At 32.3% G+C, this 15942-nt stretch overlaps 1 protein-coding gene and 1 long non-coding RNA gene across 2 annotated transcripts; both read right to left on the bottom strand.

Annotated features, from left to right (window-relative positions):
* Positions 1–1556: 1556 nt before the first annotated feature.
* LOC134705583 (uncharacterized) lies at positions 1557–2684 on the bottom strand. The gene is made up of 2 exons (XR_010105596.1): positions 2492–2684; positions 1557–1755 (listed from the first exon to the last, which is right to left on the bottom strand). It is a non-coding gene; the product is annotated as an uncharacterized LOC134705583 (long non-coding RNA).
* An 8053-nt stretch (positions 2685–10737) lies between these two features.
* On the bottom strand, positions 10738–15088 carry LOC134705582 (kielin/chordin-like protein). The gene is made up of 4 exons (XM_063564304.1): positions 15008–15088; positions 13291–13348; positions 11931–12137; positions 10738–10939 (listed from the first exon to the last, which is right to left on the bottom strand). Exons 2-4 carry the CDS (start codon positions 13319–13321, stop codon positions 10788–10790), a joined length of 390 nt encoding a protein of 129 aa, XP_063420374.1. The 5' UTR covers positions 13322–13348; positions 15008–15088; the 3' UTR covers positions 10738–10787.
* Between the last annotated feature and the right edge of the window lie 854 nt (positions 15089–15942).

Raw genomic sequence — 15942 nt, 5'->3', positions numbered from 1 at the left:
ATGACGAACGAATAAGAAATTCAAAAGACGAAATAGTCATTGAGAACCCAAATTCAGTTTTTCCAGATACAAATAAGGTAAGTAACTCCTTGGTAGCAGAACAAACCTACGCAAATCCATAAGGAGCAACAAGTTTACAAACGGATAAAAGATGATATATGTTGACACATACGGTAAAGATAATAGTTTTACTTTTGTTTGAAAAGTTTTTTTTCAACATATTGAATCCGTCAAAAGTGTAAAATTATTTAGCAAAACAAAAAGATGTAAAACAGTCTATGATAAATGTCATGTGTAATCCTAGATCACGGGGAATTTAAAAGAGAGCAATGTGGCACCGTTAAAGTCCACAATTCCTCTAAAGTCCACAACACGAGCAACTATTACAGTTTATATAATGTTGGTTTTTGAAACAAACTTTCAATACTATTAGAGAATTATTTGAAAAGGTTAAGATAGGATAATTTTAATACAAAATTGTCCTTAAATATTTTGAAATACTTTGAAATATGAACCGATCAACAAAATAGTGTACGAACACCCAAGAATAGACTTTATATTAACTGTACAAAGTTCTATAACCCTAATATTACTTAAACTCCAATTAATATATGTTCTTATAAAACTTAACATAAAATAAGCAAATTGAAGACGTGTCTAAATAAAGGCAGCAGTACTTTTCTGATGTTCAAATATCGTAAATCTATAAATAAGAAACATTTTAGGACGTACAAAGAAAAACAGAGGGAATTGTATAGTTTTAAAAGTGAGAATATAACACAATCAGTAAATCTACAGTTCAAATGACCTTTCTCTTGTCAAATATCTTTGAATGAAATTTTAGTGTTATATTTAACATTACCATAAAATCGCGAGGTGGTTTGGCTAGCCACAAAACCAGGTTCAACCCACCATTGTTTCTAAAAATGTCCTGTTCCTTTGTCAGGTACATGACAATTGTCATCTTGTGGTTCGTTTCAATGAGTGTTGCGATGTCGTTTGTTTTTGTTGCATTTCAGTGTTTCTGTATTTTCGTTGTTTTCCTTTTGTGGTTGATGTGTTTACATCCGTTTTGGTTTGTACCCGGAGATTTTTCTTTCAATTGATTAATAACTTTCAAACAGTGGTATACTACTGTTGCCTTTATGTAACATAATAAGAAAATGGGATAACACTATTTACTTCTATAGAACTAAAGACAAAACCGAGGGTAAGCATCGGGTGTTACCACAAAAAGATGATTGATTTTGTATCGAATCTGTTTTTTTAGAGATGGAACAACCTTCAAATTGAAAAAAAACATCTTTTTTTTTCATGAATGATGAAAAGTTGTCAAAATCTGTCAAGATTGCAGTTACGTGTAACGATGTAATCAATCCCAAAATGAGTAAGAAGCAACGAACTGATTTGATATATAACAAACCTTTCTACAATTGTTGGTTTACAAGCAATTAAGAAAATAATTTTCAGGTTTCAACTGCCTCAGCAAAAGATAGACCTGCAATGCACGACCAGTAAACATATAAATGAAACTTGAACTAATTACAAACAAAAAGGAACATAAAGATTTTATTTTTGTTTATTTTATCCTAATTACTCTGTATGTATTATGTTGTTGGTGGAGGTATCAGATGCACTCTTTTGGTAGACTATAATGGCACCTCCTTCTCGTCGACCGTTTACACGTGCAACTGTTACAACCACACTGGAAATGTGCATTTACCTTGTGCACTATACCGTCACGTATACAAGTACCTGCGAAAACAATACAAGTATTCATAGTTATCATACTACTGAAGTAAAACACTAAAGAAGGTATTTCTGGCACCATCTAAGATAAAAGATAGACGACTTCCACATTCGTGTATTCACTGTTCATTTTGAAGTCACAATGCGTATATCACAACGTCGCGATAAAAGTCATTTGTTCGATTGCGTTTTTACATCGATTGACCTTGTGTAAACCGATGCAACTAATTCATAAAACGGAACTGGAAATTGATCTATTTGTTGTCAACAAACTTTGCTCGATACTGTCATTGACAGATAAACAACATAAAAAACAAAAATATACTTATGCATGTTGAAATGAAAAGCTTCATAGAAATTAATGGCTGGATTCACATGCCTCTCATTTTGAGACCTACGTCACATATGAGACAAAGATGATAACTTAGATATAAGAACTGACAAGGCTTCCAACTTGGAAAAATACATAAACAAACTTGTTTCACATTCAAACTACATTCTTTTGCAAACAAATTGTATTGTTTATAAAATAAACTTTTTTTTTGTAACTTACCAGAAAAGATGAAATATTTTCATATGTAGTAGTTGAATTTCGAATTAAAAAAACTATTGAAATTAATATTCGATATAACGTGTGTTTGTGTACTTTTATATACCCACCTTTATACGATTAATTGTATTAATTTGACCGCACAAGATACACATTTCGAACCTTAATGACCATTCAGGTTCATGTACTTACCTTTACAGTAAGGGCAACCAGTACCTGGAATAATAGGATCCGAACAGTCAATTGGAGGACAATCCCATAACATGCAGAATTCTAATCCATTTGACACATAATGACATGTTCTACCATACCGGGCACCTTTTGGAATGGCTGATACACTTCCCTTATAAACGACACATCTTCTGCTCAGTACATCTGCAATCTCTAGGCCTGCAGGAAAATTGAAACAAAGGAATAAGGACATAATTTTGTAATGTACTCTCAAACAATAAACATATTTCAGTCATAAATATACAGTCAAACATGCTTTATAAGTTGTATTCTCGAAAACATCCAGGTTCATAGATATTAACTTATACATTCATGACAGATACAAACGTTTGTCTATCCTACTGACATTATCCTTACCTTTACATAACCTGTACGAATTAGGCAAAACACTGTTAAACTGATTATTGAATTGCAGATCCTTAAATTTAGCCCTCTTGGATATCATTAACATTTCAGCCGTCTGATATCATGTCTGAATCCCGATTGTGACATTTAAATCAACGTCGATTGATATGGCTGGTACTTCATGAACAACAACAGATGCTTAACATGTCGATGCGATCGGAATTGTGGTTTTTTTGCAGTTCATGCGAATCCTTCCTAGTTTGTGTTTATCTCGATTTGTATTATCTGAGTGGATGATATTTGATCATTGGTAAATTAAACGTTATTTTTTTTTCTTTGAAATAGAATTGTCAATGCATAAATATTTTAAACTCATGTAAATTTTATGAAAATATATCATACAAAGGTTTATATCCAACTAGAAGGAATAATGTACAAGACAATCAATAATCTCATTGGACATTAAGATTTGATAATTACCAAAAACAAAGATTCTTTATATACTAGTGAACCAACTTATTTTCGCGGATACTATATTTCACGTTTGATCCTTTCTAGTCCACTTCGCGGCTATTTAATTTCGCGATTTTCCAGCTGACTTGGTGTATTTTAATAAGGTTACAACAGAGTTTTACATATTCGCGACGATTTATTTTCGCGTTATTTTTCTACTCGCGAAAGTCGCGAAAATAAATCGCTCGCGAAAATAAGTTGGTTTACAGATATGGATTATATAAAATTGAGACAGTGTAATATATATAAAATCTAAATATATAACAATGAAAATTTCAATGTGCGTAATATTTAGCTATTTTTTAATTGTAACGTTACTAAGAGTAAAATTTATTTTAAAACATACATAATTTGTTATATCAGTATTATTAACAATCTCTAAAGCAACTTCTAATTTAAAAAATAAAAGACTCACCAACCAGGAAGCAAATAAACCAGATCTTCATTTTCTCAATTATTATTTTCTTCTATATCTGAAACGTGAATATATTAATATATAATTTTAACAAGTGTCGTGGCAACAAAAATCTTAATTTGTCTGTGTACTATGTTTCTTTTTATAGTTGGCTAGGATGTTGAAGATACCGCCTTCGGGATTTTGGATATGAGCGTTTCAAATTAGTCCAAAACAATCCGAACTCATGTTGTTTTTATTTTGTATACATTTGTATTTATATTTTACTCAATTTGGAAAGTGCATTTGCCTCATGTATAACATACTGTTCTATCAACAACACAATGTGTTTTGTTATCGTCTTTGTCAAAAATATATTTATGTTTGTTTGGATCTTTACAGATGGTCTTGTGGTATATCTATGATGCATGTTTAAACAAATTTGACAGCAGAATCAATAGATTATTGACATGTTAACCAAAGATCTCTGTTTGGGACTCGCCGCGAAATAGCCTTTTTGTGATAATTTGGCGTAAAGCAATCAACAATCAATCTGTTTGGGATTCAAACATTTTTAGCAATATATTTATACAATAAACAAATGTAATACATAAAATGTGTTAGCTACCTATGAAACCAAGTTTATCTATCGTTTTTCTCCGCAAATTCGTGTACCAATTTCGAATTATGACAGTTGTTTCACGATCGTTCTATTTGTTCATATAGTCGAGCGTTTTGTTTTGTTAGTTGTAATAGACGTTCTGCTCATTAGTTCACCTTGGAGTTTCCATATTGACTGAATGTTTAAACAAAATCTTTCCCTTTTTTGTTACTAACACTGTGACACAAAAAGAAAACTAATAGAACAAATTTTCGAAATTTTCACGTAATAGATCAACTACTGCTTACCACGTTTAATTCAATACATGCAGGCACTTCTCTTACGTAATCAATGTTTTTTCCGTAATTTTATTTCTAATTTGCGATAAAGGAAGAAACTGTTTTCACTTTCCATCTAAACAATAATTTTTTTAAAAAATTATAAAAAGAAGTAAAAAAATATTTCAAAGAAAAAATTTATCGCGCATATAAAACATGGATAATGCATGCTTAAAATCTTAAAATTGTCAAAACAAAAATATTCAAAACATTATAATTGTATTACCTGTTTTTAGAGACACTCCAAATGTTAGAGCTTTGAGAACTCTATAAGAAAAATGTTGAATACGTATATATACTAGTTAACAATGCATTTATCGATTAGAGCATCGACCAAATGTATTGGTTGAAGGAAGTAAAAGTATATATGAGTGCATGCTGAATAGTCGAGCTTAATGATGGCAGCTGTATAAAACATTGAAAATATGTGCACTCTTTGTTACATAATCCTATGAATATGTCGTTCTACAGGTTTAAAATCACTATACATGTACATATACATAATAATCAACAAGTACAGGGATTTACGACAATATGATTTTGTATAAATTCATGGGATTTCCGCATTGCAACAACAATGTAGGATCCCAATAAGGATAAATCTATTCAGTGGACAGTGGTCAACTTTAATTAGTAACTCTTTGTATTATCCGTATAAATAAAAAGGAGAATAGAAGTTTAATTACCGAAATAGTAACCCCGTAACAAAACTACCAAATAAAGGCAACAGTAGTATACCGCTGTTCAAAACTCATAAATCCATGGACAAAAAACAAAATCGGGGTAACAAACCAAAACCGAGCGAAACGCATTAAAAGTGAATGTAAGGTCTCGATAAACTATATCATGAACTGTGATAGGAAAAGGAAATATCTATTAACATGTGAAAGCTTTTCTAGATTTCGAAAGAACATATAACTAGAACCGCTTCAGTTATACGGAAGCGGGAGATAATGTAGATATATGCAAAGCCATGACACAATGGTAAAAAAACCCAACGTAAAACAACAAACGAGTCTACGATACATAAAGAACTGAAGATTACAGACCCTATCGTAAAACTAGAAATGAAACAAGGAAATTCCATTGGCTTAGCAGATCCTTCTCAACATGTGACAGTTGTTGTGTTGATATTGTATTTACACATGCTCATTCAGTGATGCCACATTCGATAAAAAGAGGACGGGATTGTGGAAACGACAAATTGAACATATAATTATGTCATCATTTGTGAAACATATAAACTAGAGGCTCTAAAGAGCATGTGTCGCTCACCTTGGTCTATGTGAATATTAAACAAAGGACGCAGATGGATTCATAACAAAATTGTGTTTTGGTGATGGTATTGTGTTTGTACATCTTAATTAACTGAACATTCTTGCTGCTTACAATTATCTCTATCTATAATTAACTTGGCCCAGTAGTTTCAGAGGAGAAGATTTTTGTAAAAGATTACTAAGATTTGCGAAAAAAAATGGTTAAAATTGACTATAAAGGGCAATAACCCCTAAAGGGGTCAACTGACAATTTCGGTCATGTTGACTTATTTGTAGATCTTACTTTGCCAACATTTATTGTTTTTTTTACAGTTTATCTCTATCTATAATATTATTCAAGATAATAACCAAAAACAGTAAAATTTCCTTAAAATTACCAATTCAGGGGCAGCAACCCCAACAACTAAATAAGGCCAATCTTTCTTCGATCTAGTAGATTTATTTCGACCCCCACTCATAAGTTATGAACGTGAAGCATCTTTCGCTGTCTTAGAAGTATTATGTATGCACTTACATTGTCGATTCATCTGAAAATTTCAAGGCAGATAGATCTTGACCTGATAAACAATTTTAACCCACGTCAGATTTGCTCTAAATGCTTTGGTTTTTGAGTTATAAGCCAAAAACTGCATTTTACCACTTTGTCCTATTTTTAGCCGTGGCAGCCATCTTGGTTGGTTGATCGGATTATCGGACACATTTTTCAAACTTGATACCCCAATGATGATTGTGGCCAAGTTTGGTTAAATTTGGCCAAGTAGTTTCAGAGGAGAAGATTTTTGTAAAAGTTAACGACGACGGACGCCGGACGCCGGACGACAAAGTGATGGGAAAAGCTCACTTGGCTCTTCGGGCCTGATGAGCTAAAAAGCAGATGTGTTATGATTGCCAATGAGACAACTATCCACAAAAGACCAAAATGACACAAACATTAACAATTATAGGTCACCGTACGGCCTTCAACAATGAGCAAAGCCCATACCGCATGTAGTCAGCTATAAAAGGCCCCGATAAGATATACTAGTACTCCATTATTTTAGCAATTTGGTGATGGAGTCAGTGAAATTTTCGAATATATCTTTAGATTTACTACTTTGCGCCCTTTATTTGATAGACTTTTCTTAATCAGAAATCCTGTATCAAGAATATTAGGATAAAAACCAAGCTCTGCAATATCGTATTTTCTGAAAGACGCCACATAACATTAGAAAGACAGAAACTGGTAGATTTAATAACACTTAATTCGATATTTTGTTTCCACAATGCCAATTTCTAGTCAATATATATGATGTAGGATAAATAATATTTGAATATCCTTATTTAAGTTCGATTGGATTGAATCAATCAACATAGCCAAAAAGTCAAAAGATAGCACAGCCTCATTTCATTCTTCATTATGAGCTTGTGTATGCATTCTGTCTCATATGAAAAAAATAACAAGTAGAAAATAAAAGCAGCACAGCTGGTTTCCTTAGGAATTCCATTTTTTGGATGGATGGATGGATGGTTGTTTAACGTCCAGTGGCAAGTCAGATGCATATTCAGGACGAGAACATGATAATGATAAATGAATATTAACCCCGCTTTGTACTAGACCGACACGCTAAGCCGGATTTTTAACGTGCTAGCTCACAAGGTCACAGTTCGCAGGAAGACATGTCACCTTACCCGGACACATTATTCTGACTCCGGGCCGACCAGTCTTTGCTCTAACTCCTTAATGCCGCGTGCTTGGCGGAGAAGCAGCAAATACCAATTTTCAAGTCTTTGGTGTGACCCGGCCGTTTTTTTTTTTTTTTTTTTTTTAGTTTTTTTTTAGTTTTTTTTTTTGGACGAAGAAAGAAGTTTTATATACGTAGACGTAAATGTTATCTAAAAATAAGAAAATCAAGCATAACACAATGTCAGTTTCATTTAAAATATTGTTTGAATCACAGCGATCTTTAAAAAGAATGTTTCATTGGTTTATGGAAATTAAAATCTCGTTATTCGATTAGGAGACGAGTCAAGATAACAAACTCAAACAAATGGAATCGGGTGATTGAAGATCCAGTTCTACATCTTTTGTTGAAAGGAGCTTAAAACAAATCTTTGATAATTAACATGTGAACCAATAGCTGCTTATCAATCCCGAGCACCTGAAATAACACCCTGTTCATTGTTGGAATTCGTGTTGCTAAGTCTAAAGATTCTTGTGTTTTGTTATTTTACGGCTCAAATTTGACTTTTGATTGTTTTCAAAGTTATGTTTCAAATAAATTGATTTGATTGATAAAGGTTTGTTTGGGCCATTTGATAACACGTTTTGCAGTGGTCCATAATGTGCTGCAATTCCTAGTTATCGACTATAACAGTCTTCTTTTTGTCTACGGCGAGGTGTTCTATATGCTGATCATTATTGAAGTTATGCATACAATTTTATGGAGATATAACAAAATACTCAATTAGATTTTTCCCCATGTTTAACGCTTAGAAAGCACCTTTGGTCGAAACTATTTTTCGTGGCAAAGGTTGTCGTGCTGTTGATTAAACATTAATGCATTAATGCACGATACATTAAAAGTCAAGTTTAGAGTTAAACTAAAACGAATGTGTTTTATCGGAATTGAAACATATCTTTAGAGGTTACCTACAGTACAACTACAATGTTCTGTTGGTCCAATCTCTTAAATAATAGAAAGAAACTTTCTTCAGAAGCTTTTCTTACATAAGGAGCAGTCACTAAAAACCTCACTTCTTTGAAAACATATGAATAACATACGTTGAGCACATGGCATCAATAATGGAATGCTTCTTAAAGAATTGCGAAGTTTTAATATAAATTTGCTGTCAGTTCCATTTGTATCCAAATTTATATCCATTGATTCCCAGCGGAAAGCGTATCATTCTTGTAACGAAATCACATTATCCGGTGAAAACAAGTTTCTAGGCCACCGAACTGAGGCGTATATATATTTACAAAAACTAGGTTTAGGTATTTGGGTGAAATAAGATAATATCAAATTTTTAATAAAATTCTTTACTTCCAAGTTTTACTAAATCTCGAAATTGAATCATTTTTTCTCCGGCAATGATCATCGCGATACCAATTTTGTACAAATAGGTTCCAGTTGATATGTAAACCTGTAGTAACCATTAATTACAAAATATCGTTGCCTGTATATTGCATATTGCATGAAGTTGATGCTTTTTTGTAAATGCTGTTTTGTTTTGAGATTGTAACACAGTGATGACTGCTGTAGCCATATTTTGACTATTTTACCCGTTGTGTCTGTTTTCTTCACGCATCGTTGGAAATATAACGGAATTTGATGCAACTGTCATACAAGTGAGATGTTAAGCGCTATAAACCCAGGTTCCATCCACCATTGTCTGCATATGGAAATGCAAAGTCAGGAATATGACAGATGTTATCAATTCGTTTGATGTGTTTGATCTTTTGATTTTGCCATTTGATGAAGGACTTATATCTAGAAATTGACTATGAGGGTCGGTTGAAAACTAAACGTTACGACTAAAGAGATAATTTAGGCTTCCCAATTGTGAATGTTTCATTTTTAAACTAAGAGTTTTCAAATTGTGAAGTTGAAATCATCACTTCGTAAATGTTATGGACGCCATCACGAGTTGGTTGCCCGTTATAGAATATACGTTATACATATGCTATCGGATATGTTCTCTTTGAAGTACAATCCCGTTCCCTTTTCACGAATGTGACCTACCGAATGAGACTAATTACTGCTTTTGCAATAACATGAGTAATTCGACAGGTGCTACATGTGATGCAGCATCCGTCCGGAGCACCTGAATTCGCCCACAGTTTCTAATGGGGTTCGTGTTGTTCTTGTACCCCTGTTTGTGACATTTTATTCACGTTTCATTGTCAACATAGTGGCATTTGATGCCACTGTCGTACAAGTCAGAGTTTTAGCGCTATACAAACCAGGTTCAACACACCATTTTCTACATTTGAAAATGTCTGTACCAAGTCAGGAATATGACATTTGTTGTCCATTCGTTTGATATCATTTGATTTTGCCATTTGATTAGGGACTTTCCGTTTTGAATTATCCTCGGAGGTTAGTATTTTTGTGATTTTACTCTTTGCAGTTCTTAATTCGAATGTGATGTTTAAAGTTCTAAAACTGTAGTTCGACTCGTGTAATTATGTTTAGTCTGCATATACAAAAAGAAAGTTGGAATAAGTAAAAGTTTAAATGATAAAGACCTAAATCACACATAGAACTATACTTTTTGTAAATGAGAAACTATGCTTTTACAGGAAAGTCCTTAAAATAAAATTAAATTCTTCTTAAATAAATGCTATTAAGATGTCGAAATCTGCTAGAATTACAGGTTTGGAACTACAAACAAACACTGTGGTCAATCATAATTTGATAATGCGTTCTTGGTAATTGTATATTCTTAAAATACTTCGATGATCACAATATTATTAACTGTATTAAATTGAAAAAAAAAGATGAGGATAGTGAAGAAGAATAAATGGACTACTAGTATCCATTTAAATCTAGGCTTTTTGAATGAATTTGCATGATTTATACAGTTGAAGTTGTACCAAGCACTTCAGCAAGATGCGTTTGGTTTTCTAAGTCGTTCAGAAAAAGTTATTTTATATACCTACAGTTTGCAAAAACAAATAATGGAACAAATAACACAAACACTTTGCGGACATTTGAAATATTAAACGTTTAACACAAAAATTTTACAAACAAACAATATAGAATTTTCAGGTTTTATTTTATTATAGCCAATATTCGGTATCATTTTGTTATCCAATGGTCGCCATGCACTCCTGTGGTGGTGTTTTGTCATAGCACATCATCATCGTTGATATTATCGGAGGGCGACACGAGCATCTATTACATCCACACTGCCATGACGCACCTTTTTGATACACTTTACCGCCATCTACACATGTTCCTGCAATAAAACATTTCAAAGGATCAGCAGTTTGAATAGAATTAAGGGAAAGAAATCCATAATCAGCATGTTAAATACTACTGAAGGAACATCTACAGTATAACGTTCTATGACAATATAAGACTGAGACTATTTATAATATTAAGCAAGTCGCAGAGTGCTAAAGTCTTTCACATCGAAATCTAATTTTTTAGTGCAATGTTGTCAACTTTCTGGATTGATATCGAATCAAATTATGCAATTTGCTTACTAATCGAACATGATCTTTTGGTTATGAGCAAGTCATGCCCAGTTTTTTCATTTCATAAATATAAAGCTTTATTCAAATATATTTTCTATATTGCAGCAGTAGGATATGCACGATTTCGCAGGCAATCTCTGTGATGTATCTACAGATGAGTTTTCCGATTTTGTTAAAGCCTACTTTTAATGGTTATCAAAGGTGCCAGGATTATAATTTAATAAGCCAGACGCGCGTTTCGTCTACATAAACCTCATAACTGACGCTCAGATTAAAATAGTTATAAAGCCAATAAAGTACAAAGTTGGAGAGCATTGAGGACCCAAAACATTATGCCGAATACGGCTTAGATAATATATTCCTGGGAAAAATTCAAAGTTTTGTAATAGAAAATTTATCAAAATGACCATATAATTGATATTAATGTCAACACCGAATCGCTGACTACTGGGCTGGAAAAATCGCCTTAGTATTGCTTAAAATAAGATTGTTTTTAATCGAACTTATCACTGAGTACCACAAATGAGTTCCAATTTGAAAAATCTTTTTGCTATGTTTGAGCGATATACAATGTGTTTATCACTTCTAATTGGAAAAGGAAACCATATTTACACATGTTTCAGTACTTCTCATTAAATTAAAACGCTGTTGATATTTCCAGAAATTTCCTCGATTAATAAGTTTTCCTGTTTGAATATTATGTTTACATCAGAGAATGTATAGTCTCCATCAGCATCATCTAGTACATACCTGTACAATGAGGACAGCCACTGTTTGGTTTAATAGGATAGGAACAGTCAGTCTTTGGACAAGTCCACTCAATGCAGTACTTATTTGTGTCATTTATCACGGAATGACACGTTCTATCATACCGGGCACCCTTTGGAATTGCTGGCATGGTTTCACCCTCTTTATAAATAACACATCCTCTACTCTGTCCACCTGCAGTCCCGAGACCTGCGTGAGAATAAAACAATTTCATCAGATCGTTAACTTGTCCTTTATTTTAAAACAACTTATCAAACAAATGTTAGCATCTCTAACCAAAGGTGATTAACAATATCTAATTTGCAAATAAAATTGAGAATGGAAATGGGGAGTGTGTCAAATAGACAACAACCCGACCATATAAAAAACAACAGCAGAAGGTCACCAACAGGTCTTCAATGTAGCGAGAAATTCCCTATGTAAGGTTCCCAAACATTTTCATAAGCTAATAATGGATAAAATATAACAAACGTGAATGTGTTGCTTACATATATTGTAACCACACGTTTTCATTACTTGAATCAAGTTGTGTGCATTGATAAGTCGGCCGTCTTAATTTTGATTTTTTTTTTTTATGATAAACAGTTTTCTCAGCTCGTTTTCATTACTTGGAGTTTTGACGTAATGCTGATTCACATGAATGGTAATGCAAGTAAATCAACAAACGCATTCCCTGTTGACACACCAGGCCTCACGGTCATAAAACTTTCGAGCATGATTTTTCAACCAATCAAATTGCTGGATTTCATGTTTCGAGCATGGTTATTGTGCTCCGAGCACTGCGCAAAGTTTTATGCCTTCAAGGCCTGGACTTGTTCCACAGGTCATGCAATTTCCTACAGGTTTTGTTTAGCGTGAATTTTATTTTCTAAACGGATTATGAGGATTGAACATCTTTAAACGAAATCTTTATTTTAGCCTTAGCTTATATTCAAATTCATGAATTTCAAATGTATGAACTGTTCCGATGAAAGTAAATGAAAGGCAACTTACATTGTGTTTTAGTATATACAAATTAGTGATTACTAGTATCCATTATCCAATGTGGCTAGCCAATAAAGCTAATGTACAAGACACTCTTAGATTGAGATTTGATAAAAAAAATTAAAAAAAAAAATTAGAATTGTTGATTAGTTTGTATATCTATTAAAACACTGACTTCATATTTAAAATCGATAATTGCAATCAAATAATGCTATTTGGCTAATGAAAATGATAACATGCAATAATGTCACTAAGCGTAATATCAATTGGTTTCAACGATGTTTTTTCAAAACATCTCTATAACCAGTATTATCATTAACCTTTAAGAGCGGCTCAAAACTAAAAATATCAGACTTACCAAACAAGAAGCAAGCAAATAGGATCTTCATATTCCTTTTTATTGTTTTCCTTTTTCTCTATAAAATAAGTTTACAAATTGAAGTTCGTTCTGTGACAAACGGAATGATTTTTTTTATTTATTCAAGTCAAATGACATACCAAGTCTGGGACTTGAATTTAAATTATATTACAAATTACATTACCTAAATGTATACTAATCAAAACCAGGAATTTGTTCAACATATGCGATGCAGTAAAGATGTGCTATACAAGTGTGTGTTTTTGTTTAAATATGTGTTTTTATCATGAAAAATATGTTTAAGATAAATAGTTTCGTATTGAAGTATGTAACTTTTGTATTCACTGCTTGTACTATAGTGCTTTCAATAAAATTTTGATCGCTAAAGGGTGTAGACCTTATTTCAGGTAGATACCTCTCTAAATCAGTGATGTGTTTGTAAAAGTCAAGTTTCATCAATATATTTAAAGCAAACATGAAACAGATTGATTATAATCTATGTAGCCTAGAAGCTTAGAATATATTTAAGAAAATGATTGACACAAACTAACTGATAATTTTAAAAGTTATTTCCCTTAACTTAGGTCTACCTCCTTAAATATTGATAAACCCAACCTGTGGACATTTAATATTTTGTTATATGCAGTGAAAATTAGCTGCTACTTTATTTGTACATAAGAAAAATTAGCCATTCATCCCGAACTTGCAAAATTTTGAATAGAAAGCAATGGAGCTGTGAATTAAGGTTTTTATACCTCACGTAAAATAATCCGATATCGGGAGCCATAAATAATGAGTCACGTCAGTTTATTTTACTTATGAATCTGAATGTCGCTTTAGGATCCTTTGCCATTTTAGAAGATGTTTTATTTAAAATGCGCATTTAGAAACGTACTTTTGTCATGATCTGTTGAAGTAAGACATCTTATAATTTACTCCTCAGTTTCCCTTTATTTGCCTTCATGTAATTGTTTTTCTTTAGTTCGTATGGCTGTTGACGTGACTCATTATTTATGACTCCCGATATCGGATTATTTTACTTTGTGCGTTCCTGGTGTTGATGATCCGTGAGGTATAAAAACCTTAATTCACAGCTCCATTGCTTTCTATTTAAAATTTTGCAAGTTCGGGATGAATGGCTAATTTTTCTTATGTACAAATAAAGTATTTGTCTAATGAAATGGTCCTATACCTTGAAGTTCGATTCGGACGAAGGGTGTTTTGAATTATTGTTTCTATTTTGTTTACCCTTGTTTTTATAGATTGACTTAATTTGTACTTTTCGAGAACTTTTATACAAAATACTAGAATGTCTACAAAAATAATTGTGTTGGCGGCTTTGTAAAATATACCGTAAGTTAACTTCTAATGTAACGTTTGCAATATGAAATTGGATGTAATATTAAAGAAGAAAATATAAAGAGTTCAAAATGAAATTTAAAACATCTCCTTTTTTTAGGATAGGCACAACTTTGGTATGCCAAAGCACAGATGTATGATTAAATTGATTAGTGCAATTTACTTTTGACTTGGTAGTTGTTGATACCTTATGCGTTCAAGAACATGAAGAAAATTAAGTAAGTTCTTGATGAATTATTTTCAATTCACTATTATCTGAAGCTTTGCTCTTGCAAACACATAAAGAAATACATAATCAAAGCTTTGCTTCAATATTGAATTAGCAATAAAAAAGTATAGAATTAGAATTTTTACTTACATGTAACTATAAGCTGAAGATGGTTATAATAATTTCTAATCTGTAATATGTTTTCTTATATAATACTGTTTTGAATCCTTGTTTTAAAAAAACAACAACCACAAAATGATTAACTTTGTCCTTGTGTTATAAAGAAACAAATTAGTCAAGAAACCACATAATTATTATTGCACCTGACGTTTCTCGTATAAAGTATGTTAGTATTAGAAAAAAAACCAATTAAATGAAAATGGAGTTTTTATTTTTTGTCGTCTTTATATCAGTGATAAACATGTTATTCACCTTACCACAAAATAAAAGAGTATGTTTGGTTTACATCAAACTTTGTACACTTGGTGAGAATGTAAACCTTCTGTGCGGAATAAATGATGTGAATTCATTTATTATCTCGTTATGTTTATGAAGTTAGAATGTAAGAAAAGGGCATAGTAGTTGAAAATACCCTTAGATTGGTACTTGCATTTTTGGCTTTTTGGTTGTTGCGTATTATGCTCTGTGTGTTTTTCGGTTATTGTTTTGTACATAAATCAGGACTTGTGTTTCAAATGTTTAACATTTTATCTTTTTCTAATATCTTGTATCTTACTATAGGTGGTGTATGCATGTTGCCTAATGTTAGGGTCTAAAGTTGCTTACATCTAAGTCGTATGAGGTTTTTTTCAACTGATTTTTGTAAAAAAAAAATCGAAAGTCCAGAGCCTGTTGTTTAGTGGTTGTCGTTGGTTTATGTCCGTCAAATTTTGTTTTATTAAATTAATCAACTGGTGATTGCTAACGTCATTTTATTACTACCACTGGGTCGATGCCTCTGATGGTGGACTATTAGTTTCCGAGGGTATCACCAGCCCAGTAGCCAGTACTTCGGTACTGGCATGAAAATACGATTTTTTTGTGTTATTAAAATTTGCTGTTACAAAATATTAGATTTTTTTTAT

The sequence above is a fragment of the Mytilus trossulus genome, chromosome 2 (assembly GCF_036588685.1).
Source record: "Mytilus trossulus isolate FHL-02 chromosome 2, PNRI_Mtr1.1.1.hap1, whole genome shotgun sequence".
Lineage (NCBI taxonomy): Eukaryota > Metazoa > Mollusca > Bivalvia > Mytilida > Mytilidae > Mytilus > Mytilus trossulus.
The sequence above is the reverse complement of the archived record's forward strand: the minus strand, read 5'-3'. Positions and strand labels throughout refer to the sequence as shown.

Coding starts and splice junctions, on each gene's coding strand:
- LOC134705582 (XM_063564304.1), bottom strand. CDS start 13,321: ATGAAGATCCTATTTGCTTGCTTCTTGTTTG. Junction 12,138..13,290: donor ATTTGCTTGCTTCTTGTTTG/GTAAGTCTGATA, acceptor ATTCTCACGCAG/GTCTCGGGACTGCAGGTGGA. Junction 10,940..11,930: donor TGGCTGTCCTCATTGTACAG/GTATGTACTAGA, acceptor GTTTTATTGCAG/GAACATGTGTAGATGGCGGT.